General features: G+C 36.2%; 1 protein-coding gene across 1 annotated transcript in view; it reads right to left on the reverse strand.

Moving 5' to 3' along the window:
* ARHGAP15 (Rho GTPase activating protein 15) overlaps positions 1 to 8,143 on the reverse strand; it is a 168,288-nt gene extending 160,145 nt beyond the window's left edge. The window contains exons 1-2 of the mRNA XM_015814213.1: positions 8,010 to 8,143; positions 7,796 to 7,894 (exon numbers count right to left, since the gene is read on the reverse strand). Coding sequence (XP_015669699.1) covers positions 7,796 to 7,894; positions 8,010 to 8,100 — 190 coding nt within the window. The 5' untranslated portion in view covers positions 8,101 to 8,143. The remainder of the gene's footprint in view (positions 1 to 7,795; positions 7,895 to 8,009) is intronic.
* Between the last annotated feature and the right edge of the window lie 5,513 nt (positions 8,144 to 13,656).

Raw genomic sequence — 13,656 nt, forward strand, 5'->3', positions numbered from 1 at the left:
TAAATATATTTTATAATTAAAAAAGAAACCCAGCTCTAACCATCATAGACTTTAAATTTGACTGAAAAAAGAGAAGAGGAAAAAAATGAAATACAACCAAAGAGGAATGATGAAGATTTTTTGGAGATGATCCTTGATATAAGCAAATCTTATTGAAACACTCTGTTAATCACATGAATTAAAATCTGTTCTTTCGTATGATAATCATGCAATGTTTGAGAATGAAATATAGGTTCAACAAAATCAGGCTTTCATAAAATATAGTTTTCCTCTGGACTGAGTTCAAAGGGAATTGAACAGTGGTGGGATTTAGCCGGTTCGCACTGGTTCGGTAGAACTGGTAGCTAAATTTTGTTGAGTTCAGAGAACTGGCTGAACCCACACTGCTTCTGGAAGTCCGTTCTAGGCCTCAGAGGCCTGGAGGAGGTCTCCCAGGCCTAGAACGGCTCACCAAAAGTGCATGGATGTCACTTCTGGAAGTCCGTTCTAGGCCTTGGAGGCCCAGGCCTGCATCCATGCAGAGAACCGTGGGATTCAGGTATTTGAATCCCACCACTGAAATTGAAGCAATTTTAGGAAAGTTAATGATGTGTACTTATTTTGTAACATTATTGCTGTTGTTTATTCTTACTTATTTACAGCATTTATAACTTCCTTTTTTATAAGACTATGTGCATCTTATAGGGACTCTCCCCTAATTTTATTTCAGTAACAACAATCTGTGAGGTAGGTTGGACTGAGAGAAACTGACAGGACCAAGTCACCCAAAAGCACCCATGATCAAGTGGTTACCTGAACCCCAGTCTCTCGATTAAGTGTACATCTTAATCATACACTTCACCACACAATACTTGTACTGATTGTACAGAAGTGTAAAATGTATTTACAAGGACTAGTATGCATACTGGAAAATTCCATATGTCTGTCAAACTACATATATCTTTGGGGGGGAAAGGCTCCCTTCTCTGTCTAAAAGATATCAGAGATTAGACTGCCCTAATCCTGCTTCAGCTTGGAGAGAAGGAATCTGAAATTTAAAATCCTTTCCCACATTAAAACACAAAACAAACTATTTGAGCAAAAGACTGGTGGAAGATCATTTGCTCTATATGAAATGATGAGTTCACAAACAGGCTCAGGGGAAAAAAAAACATTTTAGATTACTGCTACAGGAGATAACAAAAGGAAATGCTTAAGGTACTATAATCATTTAGGCCCCCTTTTTTTCCAGGTCACTGTAATCTACCCAAAGATAACTAATTGCACAAAGTAAACATTCCTCTTCAACCACAAAAGGAATCTATTACACAAACATATAATTCACAGTCATTTTTAGTGGGCTGTAAACAGTTTGGAATGAGCATAAAATGGGACAAAAATCAAAGTGAGCATTTTGAAATGAAAAAGTGTTTGCTACAAAAGGTCAGTCCCTTTGCTTGGCAAACTATGCAGAAAAGCCTGGGAAAATGTTGAACACACAAGCAGTAAGGGGATTTTAAAGCCAACAACCTCCCTGTTTCTTTAAACAGACATCGGAACCTATAACTGGATGCTGTCAAACAAATGACAGCAAAAAAATAGAACAGCTGCTAACAAGTAAAGTTAAGAGATAAAAGTTTTAAAAGCTAGGGACCTTCTCCGAAATGGACTAAAGGTCTTTCTTAAATCTTTATTCAGGGCTAGAAATCTCAGGATGACTTTTTGGCTAAGAGTCAACTATGTGATTTTTGTATATAATTCTTGCAACAGAGAAAGAAAATCAGCAGTGTTGTTGCAAACACTGACATTAAGAATTTGAGTATACAAGTTGTTTTGGAGGGTCACTAGTTCTCATGACAGAAATTATACCGGCAAGATTCTTTACAACATTTTGAACAAGATCAATTAAAAAGAAAAGAATGAAGACCATTAAGAATATTTGGAAAGAAATCCAAAAGCCTTTAAGTGACAAATTACAGAACCAGAGTTCCATGTTACTAGCAACTATCAAAGGTGGTACTTTGATATTAAATTACGAGATATAATAGGAACAACCTTCTAGCCTTTAGCTTTTCTCCCTGACCAGATCTGGTAGTAACTACATATCCCTGCTTCTGGATGTAGGAGGATCCTTGTCTGTAGGATGGCCCTGTGGCTTGAACCAAAAGAGCATTTGCTATGTTGTAAGTGAATTTAGCAACTTAACTCAGAATTAGGAAATGGGGTAAAAGAGAAGGATATTTTTCCTGTTCCTCTCTTTTCTCAAGAACTAGCTGTGGTGATGGAAAAAATAGTAACATGATAGTGGAGACAGACAGACAGACAGACAGACAGACAGACAGACAGACAGACAGACAGACAGACAGACAGACAGACAGACAGACAGACAGACAGACAGACAGACAGACAGACAGACAGACAGACAGGTAGGTAGAGACAGAGATTCAAACCAACACCATATCGGAAGTGGTGCCATAGAAAATCCCGCCAAATATGAAGATGCCAAAGGAGTACTGCTAGTGAAGTTCATGGAGCGTGATTTGACCATCAATTCAGAAGTCTACTGTGAAACGTTACGAAAACTCAGACGAGCCATCCATAACAAGCATAAGGGCATGCTGACTTCCAGTGTGGTGTTGGTTCATGAGAATGCTCACCCACACACCTCTAGATGCACCCAAGAACTTTTGAAGCAGTTCCGTTGGGATGTTTTTGATCACCCCCCCCCCACAGCCCAGATTTGGCGTTGAGCGACTACTACTAAGGAATTTCAAATCTTTTAAGACGTTATGACAAGTGCCTCAATTTGAATGGCGGTTATGGAGAAAAGTAATGTAATGTTGTAGTTTTCTAATGTGTATAATAAAAGTTCTGTACCTTCGAGTGTCTGTCATTGATAACGGAGGTTTATTTCTGAATTGCCCTCGTATAATCCCAACTTTGGACACGAGTATGTAAATAACAGCATTTGTGTTGTGATGTCATGGCATGCATTTTGTCACTTGTCCCTTTGTTCTCCATATGGACACATGTCTTTTCTCATTAAGTTTAAAGGGTACCATATGGCATCCTTGGCCTCTTTTTCATCTCAAAAGCAGGATGACACTGAATTATTTCCATTATTCCACAGAAGAAAGAGAAAGAGGAGAGAATTAGATGTTAGCATTGCTGTCTCCAATGGTGGCTTCTAGGCTCAGCATTCACATTAATGCACCGACTCCGCCCTCTTGCTCACTAACTTTAGTGCATTTCTTATTGCCTTTGTATGGATCACAGTCACAACTTAATTAACAATCAAAACAGATCTGAAGGATGAACCAAATTGTTCTTAGGTTCATTTTAAATAATAATGGCAAACATGTATCCTCCAACAGCTTTTGATAGTGTTCTCTCTCATTCAGAAAACTTCTCTCTGAGGAATCATATTATTTCAGTGCGCGTAATGAGGAGGGATGGTAGGGTGAAGCTGAGAACATGGCTTATGGCTGAGTCTGCCATGTCAGATATGTATTTCCAGTTTCTCTAATATCTTTGTCTGTCCTTTTTACAAACGCATTTTATATAGATTTTTTTAAAAAATGCATTATTTTAATTGTTGGTGAGGCACAAAGCAAAATTCGATAGTCTTGGATAATTAGCTAGAAAATAGATGTGGAAATAATCCAAGAACAGAAATGTTTCACAAAACAATTACTCTTTTCCTTGCACAGGATTTATAGTCTAACCAATAATAAAGGTGGGCTTTAATAATGACGTATTATAGCAATAGCCCTTAGATTTATATAAAGCCCTCTCTAAGAGGTTTGTAGAGTCAGCATATTGCCCCCAACAATCTGGGTCCTCATTTTAGTGACCTCAGAAAAATGGAAGGCTGAGTCGACCTTGAGCCAGTCAAGATCAAACAGCTGGCAATCAGCAGAATTAGACTGCAATACTGCATTCTAACCACTATGCCACCACAGCTCTTAATATGTTAACATTAACATATTAATGTTAAACCGACAGCTAACAAAGAAAAAAGCAGAACATTAAGTTCTAAAAAAAAATTACAGGAGAGTATTCATTTAGATTAAAATAATTTCCTTCACTATTCATAATCAAAAGAATAAGGATGTAAGTCATGGGACTGGCAACAAGCTAAAAATACTAGTAGGGCAAATTATTAAATAATAATGCAATGCAATGATAGTGGATAGGTAACATTTTCAATGAAACCTTTAGCATCAAGAAATTGTTTTTGACCAGTTTAGTTGGAAATTACTAGCTGATACATTCTGATGGTCCTTTTCTTTATTCAATATTATTATTTTCTATATCCCATTTACTTTAAAGTATATCTTCTCCTGTATGACACATGAAAATAACATATTATTGTTAGTTTTTTTTTAATTTAAAATGATTTTGTGTAGCTTATAGCCACATCTAGCAGGCAATGTTAATCAAGTGAGACAAGATTTTTGCAAATTGCCAGTAAATGTGCAATGTGAAACTCACAAATGAGTTCAGGTGAATTTAAACTGATTTTAAGATATGGAATGTTATACCTGAGGCTTTTCCGCTGCCAGTGCTTATTTTCACAGTGAGCAACACTTCAGAGTAGTACAATCTAGTTCTGCAATGGAGATTCTTCAGAGAGAGAAAAGAAACTTTCAACTTCAGGGAAACAAACTATATGGTTACTGTATGAAGATGGGACAGAGAGACACAGCTCTCTGTTTCAGCCAAGATGCCAGCTGCAATGAATGTTTAGGCCATCTTACTAAGACTATGTAAGTAAACATACAGTTTTCATTAACTATGCCTTTCCCATAATTGGTACGTAAGTATTTCCCATGACTCTGTAGTTGAATAACTTGGCTGGAGGCATATCTGCCCATTAGGAGGAGGGCTTTAAATCTGTTGAGTCCCAGCCATGCTGGGAGACTTGGCACCTCCACATATGGCTTCCTAATACCAATCCCTGTCTAAAATGTCATCAGAAGCTTTCATAAACATTGGATTTAGCTTCACATAAATTACTGCTGTCCTGCAATAGTTTGTGCCAGAATTTAGTGAAAACAACACACTGAGTAAACAGAAGTAAAGGCACAGGAATTATAATCCTAGTCCAGGAAAAGAAAAGAAAAATTGTATACCAAGGACAAAGTCATAAATAGTGATAAAATGCAAATTTTATCACGTGCCACTGAGATTAGTTATTATTTATATCTCTACTAGCTAATGCCATATGCTAGCTTAAAGTTATAGTAAGTACAGGGAAGGAAGCCTACAAATCAAAGCGTAATCATGCAATACTTATAGAAATTATTCTACAGAATTAAAATTATTCTGCATGCCTTCTCACAGACTACAAACATCTAAAATGCATCCTTGAAAATATATAAGTATATGTATATACCAGTGGTGGCAAACCTATGGCATGGGTGCCAGAGGCGGCACTCAGAGCCCTCTCTGTGGACACGTGTGCTGTCGCCCCAGTCCTAGGCCTTCAGCTGGGTTTTATAAAACCTTTTCGCTTTAGGCCTCCGCCGCCGTGTACAAAAAAAAAAAAGGTTCAATCAATCAGTCAATTTCAACTTCTCGTGAGAAAAAAAAGATCTTGCAAAGTTGGAATTGATTGATTGAACTTTTTAGTCCCACCCAGTCTGCTGTTACCACCGCAGCCATGCCCACCTAATGGGCCACACCCACCCAATGGGCCACACCCACCCGGCACCCGACGATGCATAAGTGGGCTTTGGGTTGCAGTTTGGGCACTCGGTCTCTAAAAGGTTCGCCATCATTGGTATATACTGTATGTATATATGTATTTTTCAAGGAAGCATTAGATGTCTGTAGCCTGTCACAAGGTATACAGAGTAATTTTGAGGCACTCTGATGTTTATTTGCAGTATCTATGAATAACAAAAGATAAATGTATTTCTCTAAAAGTATCAACATTTTGCTAAATTATGTGTAAACGTCACCCATAAATGGTTGGTAACAGTTCTTGCTGTTAAGGAATAGTTTTGTGTGGTACATTTTATTGATTGTGCTTTTATTGGTAAATGACCGAAATAAAGTTTCTGTCTACTGTAAATATCAGCAAAAAAACAACAATATTAAAACTGCACTATATTTCTTAATGCCTTAAAAGTTTCAAAACAGCAGAGTTAGAGAACATTTTAAAATTAAAGTTTCCAATAGCATTGAAAAAGCCAAGGTAAAATGCCAGATGAATCTTTCAGGAATAGAAAAAAAACCCTTTCCTGATATTTGCAAAAAAACATATTGTAATATTAATAGATAAAGATAATATCTTTATTATCTTAAAATATCTATTTATTCTCTTTAACATCTCTATTGTCAATCCATCAATAAAATAAATAAGAACATTGTATTAGCAAAGGCATTTACTATTGAACATTTTTTCAAACGGGCTTGCATTTTTCAATGAATTAATTTGATCCACAAACCAGTTATTTTATAGTACTTGGGATCTGAGTTGTTTAATGCTACCTTATAGGAGGTACTTAGGACTGAGGAACTATTCCAGCAGCCAGTGACCACTTTATGAATATAAGCAGTGCATCACTGTGTTCTTTCACTAAAGCTTGTTTAATTCTCTTGCAATGAGCACGAATAGCCAGTGGAAATTTAACATTAGAACGGTAAAAGCTCCAATTTCAGCAGGAGTGGCTTTCTTAAAATTGTATCAACACAAGCGATCAAACTTGTAATATCTTTATTATCCAGAATATTCATCTACATTTTAGATCATTTATATTTATATTTTCTTTTTCTTTTTTTACAGGCTTGGTTGGTTAACTAACCACAAAACTGTAAAGTAAACCAAACTGGGGTCTTGTTTCTTTTCCAGGGGGTTGACCTGTAGAATCAGTAGGTGAAGTTGCTAATGAAATGTTGCTAAATGTTATCACTAATTGGTGTAGATCAAAAAGCTTATAAAGAGACAGCTGCAGTGGTCAGTTCAAAAGCTAGCAATCCTAAAAGAAACTCCCACATTCCAAAATCTCCACTGCATATTTCTGGCGCTAATATTTCCATATTTCATAGCTATTTGATATCCTGGGAATATAATTTTCCTAATTCACTTATATGAGTAAAATGGAATTTCCAAGAATTATACACCATTAACCCTGCATACATATAATATTACATGAGCATATTTCAATGGATGTATTACGCTTTCCCCTTATCCTCTGTCCTCTTATGCTAGCACTTCCCTTTTACTCCTCTTTGCTGCTTTGAAGGATTTACGATCCCTCCAGAATAGATTGCAAAGGGGTATTGGAAGCTTAGAAGGAAGGGTGTTGATGGATACCTTTTTGGCACAATGCAATACAACACAACTGCTGTATAAAAGTAGATCTCTTTTGTCATGAACTTCAGGAAAGTTGGTTTTGGGTATTAGAAATATCTTTTACTTGATTGCTAACTTCATGTTAGTTGAAAATTACTTGGAAGCAGAAAATTGAATGTATACATTACAAGGACATATTTTTTAAAGACGGTAAACATTATAGATTTTAAACAGTGACAGTAATCAAGTACAAAATTTCAACAAATAATTGTAAGGGCAAGAGACCCACTGCTGCAATTTATTTTGAATAATATCAGTGACTCTCCAGAAAAAAAAGGAGGGGATGGCACATACTTATTTCAAAGAATATTAGGAAGCTTAAGAAAAGTGGGGAGGGTTGATACCATTGTATTTTAACACCCAGCTATCCATCAGTAGGTAAATGAAATTTAAAATCTCACTTATAAATATACAGCCACATTTAAGAATGTATATAGATCATAAAATATGTACCTCGTTCCTCAACAGCTTTTATACACATTTTAACGAAGTAAGGGACAGTAGAGCCATCATGTTCACACACATTGTGTAGGTAAGCACCAAAAATCTGATCTAGAAAACACAAAACAGAGAATGGTTAATTAAACAGAAATCACACTTTAAATAAGCCCCCTGAAATGTGAAACAAAGTGAATAGTAAATTATAAAGGTTTTGTTGTTCACTTACCTACTTTTGCAAGCAAACTTTGCTTGTCAAACATAATATCAAAGAAACTTAGAGAATTCCACTCCAGGTTTTGCCTTATGTTTGTGAACATTATGTGTGTTTAGTTTTTACTAGATATACGGCATACATAACAATGATCCCTACTGAAATTGTGTGACTGTATCACTGAAAAACAATGAGATAAATTTGATGTATGACCAATTTGCAACCCATTTCTTTCCTTGGGACTGAGGCCATGAGTTATGACTTCTGATTTATTTTATTTGGCACACTGAGTTAAGGATATCCACAGCTAGTTCTGAGTGGTGTGGATATTAGAAACTGTCAGCTGCATTACAGAACACATAAGCAGAGATATCCTTTTCTGTGCAAGCAAGCCCCATCTATAATCATCTGCATGTCAGGTTGTTATGTAAGGTGAAAATGCAATGTCCTCCACTCTCCTTCAACATGCAGAAGTAAAATAGGTTGGGTAATTGAATGCTATTCCTATTGAATGTCAATAGGTAAGCCATAGCCCAGATCTGTTTTCCAGAAAATATTTTAAGAATAGCTGAGGGTCACAGTTGCATGTCCAGAGATCATAACTTGCTGCCTAAAGCTGCTGTTCTCTTGTGATCTTAGGTAGCCAATGGTTTGTTTAGAAAAGCCAACCTGGAAGGTTGCACTGACATCACAATAACTAAATGTATAGAGCATTGTAATATAATCCAGAGAATATCAGCCTTGGGTGAAAACAGCTGTTTGATGGGGAATCTGAGTTTAGAAAATGTTAACTGTCCCATAATTCCATACAGCATTAACCTTGCGAACTCTCAAGCTTCCTCGTTCCATTATATATTCAAGATGGACAATGTTTAATATTTATTGCTATGTATATGTAGGGATGTGGGGCTATACATATGTTGTTCATAGTATGTTTAGGTGTGTGTCATGTATGTGTTTCACTTTGAGAGCGGGCAACTAAATTTCATTTTTGATGTGTGCCATTGTGCCCACAGTATAAAAATGACAATAAAGGTTATCTTATCTTATCTTAAGTGAAAAACCCTATTTGGTTCTATCATCAGTCTAATAGATTGTTTATACTTGTATTTGCAGCTGCATTTCAAATTCAAATTGTGTTTTTAAATGCTTGTAAATTGTGCTTGAAAACTAAGTTTTGAAGGACACTGCTTGTATTTTAAAATAAAACCAACTGGCCGATGTACACTTAAAATATTTAATAGGATAGGGTTTGGACTTCACACAAGAATAAACTTGAAGAATAAGCACAAACAGCTTCATATATTCATTACAGCAACCTGTCTTTTTTAGATTTTAACACAAGGCTGATAACAAGATGTGATTGTTTCAAAAGTTTCAATAATTTGATTGCTTAAAAGAATAACATCCTTTTTCTAGCTTGTTCAGAAGCCTGAAAAATAGCAGGCTTGTTTAATTAACAACAGAGAAGTTTGCTGGAGGTCTGAAACTGTTCTTCTGAATCTTTTTCACAGAGCGCACAGTGACATTAAATAATATAATCTACTGTATGAAGGTAGAGTGGAAAGCATGCCAATATCTACTCCTCTGACAGGACAAGCCAGTTTGGCCTAGTGGCTTAGACCCCAGGCTATAAACCAGGAGACAGTGAGTTCTAGTCCCACCTGAGGCATGAAAGCCAAGTGGGTGACGTTGGGCCAGTCACTCTTTCTCTCAGCCCAACCCACCTCACAGAGTTGTTGCGGGGAAAATAGGAGAAGGAATATTACTGGTAGGTATGCTTGAGATATTTATAAAAATAATAAAGATAGGATATAAATAAATAAAATGATCCACTGGTGTTTTTTTTTAAAAATTACACTTTGTATTGCATTATTTATCATATCAAGACATACTGTGTACATATACTCTACACAGCAGCAGTAGAGAACTGGCTGGATTATAAACCATGGACAGAAAGAAAAGATCCAGAAAATTTTAAGACATAAGGTAGTATTGTTATTATACAGTAATTGTAATGGTACCAAAGTCCTTTCAGGTAAATAATTGAATAACAGTACTATATTACGTTATGCCTCTCTATTACATCATTTACAGACAGCCAGTAACAAAGAGGTAAGTTTCATTACAGCATTTCCTCCAACCTTTTGTACAAAGTTGACATTTTTCCCTTGGCAAATGATTAATTATTATTTTACTAAGAATAAGTCGCCCTGACCCTTGACAATGCTTGTAAATTGTGCAGCTTACAAAATGTTTGTGTGTGTGTGTGTGTGTGTGTGTGTGTGTGTGTGTGTGTGTGTGTGTGTGCTTCGTAACTTTAATCCTCTGGCTGGCTGAGGGTGTACATCATGAAGTATGTCAGGATAACTAGGTTAGTGCTCTGAGATTACAAATTAGCTTCATCCTCCTTCATCTCTGCTATATATATTTTTGACAAATTATGAAGAGAGTGCTCCTTAATGGGAACTTTGTCAGCAGAATCAAAATGAATCAAACCTATGAGAAAAACCATTCAATAGAAGCGGTTTAAAATGTTTAAACAATGTGGCTATAAGATCATCATTTAAGCCTAGAGATAGTCTCTGCATACCTTTCCAGCAGAGCATGACACTTGGAAAATTAGTGTAGAGGCCTTTGACAGCACTCTATAATCAATGTTTCTTAGCAAAGCCTAAAATAATCCTAGGAGAGCATGCATAAATAGTAACCTGCACAATATTAAAGACTATGATATCTTTAGATTTCTGCCTCTCCTAGGGTGTTCAAGGAAAAACCTCATTTTTTTTTGTTTCAAAGAGCCCACATTTCATTCTTTTGCATATTTTGTATTTTGTGAAATTTTGCCAATATTATTTGTAAAGAAATTGTATAGATTAGTTCAAAGAATACAGAGCAATCATCTTAAGATTCAATCCCATTATGACATCTTTTGAGATCAATTATCTTTACTGCCCGAAAACAGAAATTTTCCTGAATAAACCAACATATTATTTTTAGTTTTCTTACATGATAACACAAAGAGAACAGCCCGATGCAGTTATTTAGCTGTGCACACATAGACATACATTGTTTAAGTACCTGGTTGCTGGAAAAAAACTATTTAAAAGTTTTGAACAAAGAACTGAAAAATGATCACAAAATTTATTGGTGCTTCCAGCTGTGGTTAAAGTTGAAAAATTTGTCTGAAGATCCCACCAGTTTTTGTTCAGATATTTCTACTAAACACAGAAAACATTTTTTTTCAGGCCCCAGATGCTCAAAAGTCACTGGAAGTCATTGTTTGTTTGAACAACTTTTTCATCACGCACACTTGCCATCAAGTACTTGTGATACCATCCTTGATGAACATAGCATTTTGGTGAAAATTTTCCATTCTGTGGGTCAGCCATGTCTATATAAAGAACAGATTCTCAGAAAATATAATTGAGCTGAGCTGGAAATGTTCACCCTATGTTGGCTGGGCCAGCCTTAAAAGAGGAACCATTTTCAGAGACTTACAATTTTTACTAATTTTTATTGGGTGTGCAGAGATTGATTTACAAAATGGGAGCTGCAGGGCTTCACGTTTTCTTTTTCCAGTTTTTTCCCCCTCAGATGTTTCCAGTAGCAGAGAAATCTCCCTGATTAGTTTAATGGTAATGGATTTTCACTTGGTTTCTCCTTTCCACAAAAGAGAGGGCTGATAATTCAGTCCAATACTAATTGCAATATCTAAAACAGAATTATAATTATAATTTCCTCAGACTTGGAGTAATACATATTTCACTCTCAGTCTACACTCATGGATTGAATCCTTTGCCATTATGGTGTCATTGTTCAGTGGCAATCCAAATGTGTGCATTCATTGGTTTTTCTGTGGCAACTTTGAGGAACACAAAATACAATTTTGGCTTAGACAAAGCCAAAATTGAGTTAGCTGAGTAATAATTACTTAATCTGTGTGAAGCAACAGTTTTACCTTTGGGACTGGATCCAGCTTCCAGAATCCAGCATATTAAAGACTCTTGAAATCTTGATTAAAATAATGTATATTATGCATGTCTGGATGTATGTACTGGAAGTATCTCTGTTGTTGTTTTTTAAAAAAATTCTCCTTTGCCATATCTAAGCAGTTTAAGACTTGTTGGGATAAAAAAACATACAGAATATTTTTTCCAATAAAACAATAATTGCTCTCAAGGGAATAAAGAAAGCAAAAGGTCTTTGTGCGATTTGTTTCTGAAAATGTTCTTTAAAACTTATGCTTTCTTCCTCCCCCCCCCCTTTTTTTTTTAATAATGGGGTAGGGAGTAGTGAAGATAAGCAAAGATGTACATAACACTCCTAATCTCCTGTTATGACAGTTTATGTCTCCCATCCAACTTATTTAGCTCCAATGTCTGGGAAATAGACACAATGTCCACCTTATGGAATGCTATTTAACTTAAAATGTTCCCTTTAGAATAGAAAATTCTTTTGTCCTCCCCTAGTTTTTTCCTAGGTTCTCAGGAATTGCTCCTTTAGAAATGGCCTTATTTATCATTTGGAAATTTAAAGGAATGAAATACTTTTATTATTACCATTGGGAAGAAAATTCCCATAGAAAGAGTTGTTTGCGAGAAGTTGTGAAAAGGGAGAAGGGAAAAACTGAGCGGCATTCTATGCCCTTATACAGCTTTAATCATTCCCTTTCAGCTGTTATCAATTTAAAACCAATGAAACTCCCACACTGAGTCCATTTGAGCAGTCAATTTTAATATCTTGAGGCATCTGTAGTTATTCTGAATTGGCTGCAAAAGCAGAACTAACAACTTAAACTCTAACCATAAGTCTACATCAGCCTGGTAACCCATACATCAAACACCGACAGTTAGTCAATACTGTAGATGGGAAAAAACAACAACAACCACCTTTTTAAAGAAGAGCAGTATATTCACAACGTGTTCAGCAGCATGGTTCACATTATGAGTTTCAGATATATGCACATAAAAACCATCCATTAGGAGCAGTAGTGGACATGACAGCTTTGGACATGAATGTAAAAGGAGACAAAAGGAAAGGATAGGAGAGTCATTCTGCAGTTTGAGGCATGAAATACGATGATTATAGCTCCTATGAACTGACCATCCTACTTTAAAAAAAAAAAAAGCCAGAGTTTGAAGATAAGACAGAGCTATGAATTGTTCATTCCCTAAAAGCCAGGCAGCAGATTTACCCAGGTAAAGGACTTTCTGAGGGTGAAAAATTAAAAGCATCTATGGGTGCAAAAGCCAGAGCATACACCAAAATGCTAGGCTTCAAGGAAGAACAAATTGCTGGTGAGGAAGGACTGTCAGGTCCCAAACCAAGAACGACATGGGCTCATTCTTCTGAGCTGAGTTCTTTCATGTTTCACATGTATAGACAAAATCTTGCTAGACTGGAGTCTACCTTCTGCATCTACAATATATCCTGTGGATTATTAGAGAGCAACTGTCTTCATTCTCTTCTCCCCCACATAATATCTGGGTTGAGTTGCCTCTGACTTTTCTGGAATGTATCCCCTCCCTCCAGGGCATACACCTCCTCACTACATTCCGTAACAGGGCTTACAGGCAGTCCTCAACTTACATTCATTCATTTAGGGATTGTTTAAAGTTACAACAGCACTGAAAAAAGTGACTTATGACTGTTGTTCATT

The sequence above is a fragment of the Protobothrops mucrosquamatus genome, unplaced genomic scaffold (genome assembly GCF_001527695.2).
Source record: "Protobothrops mucrosquamatus isolate PMUCROS unplaced genomic scaffold, P.Mucros_1.0 scaffold228, whole genome shotgun sequence".
Classification (NCBI taxonomy): domain Eukaryota; kingdom Metazoa; phylum Chordata; class Lepidosauria; order Squamata; family Viperidae; genus Protobothrops; species Protobothrops mucrosquamatus.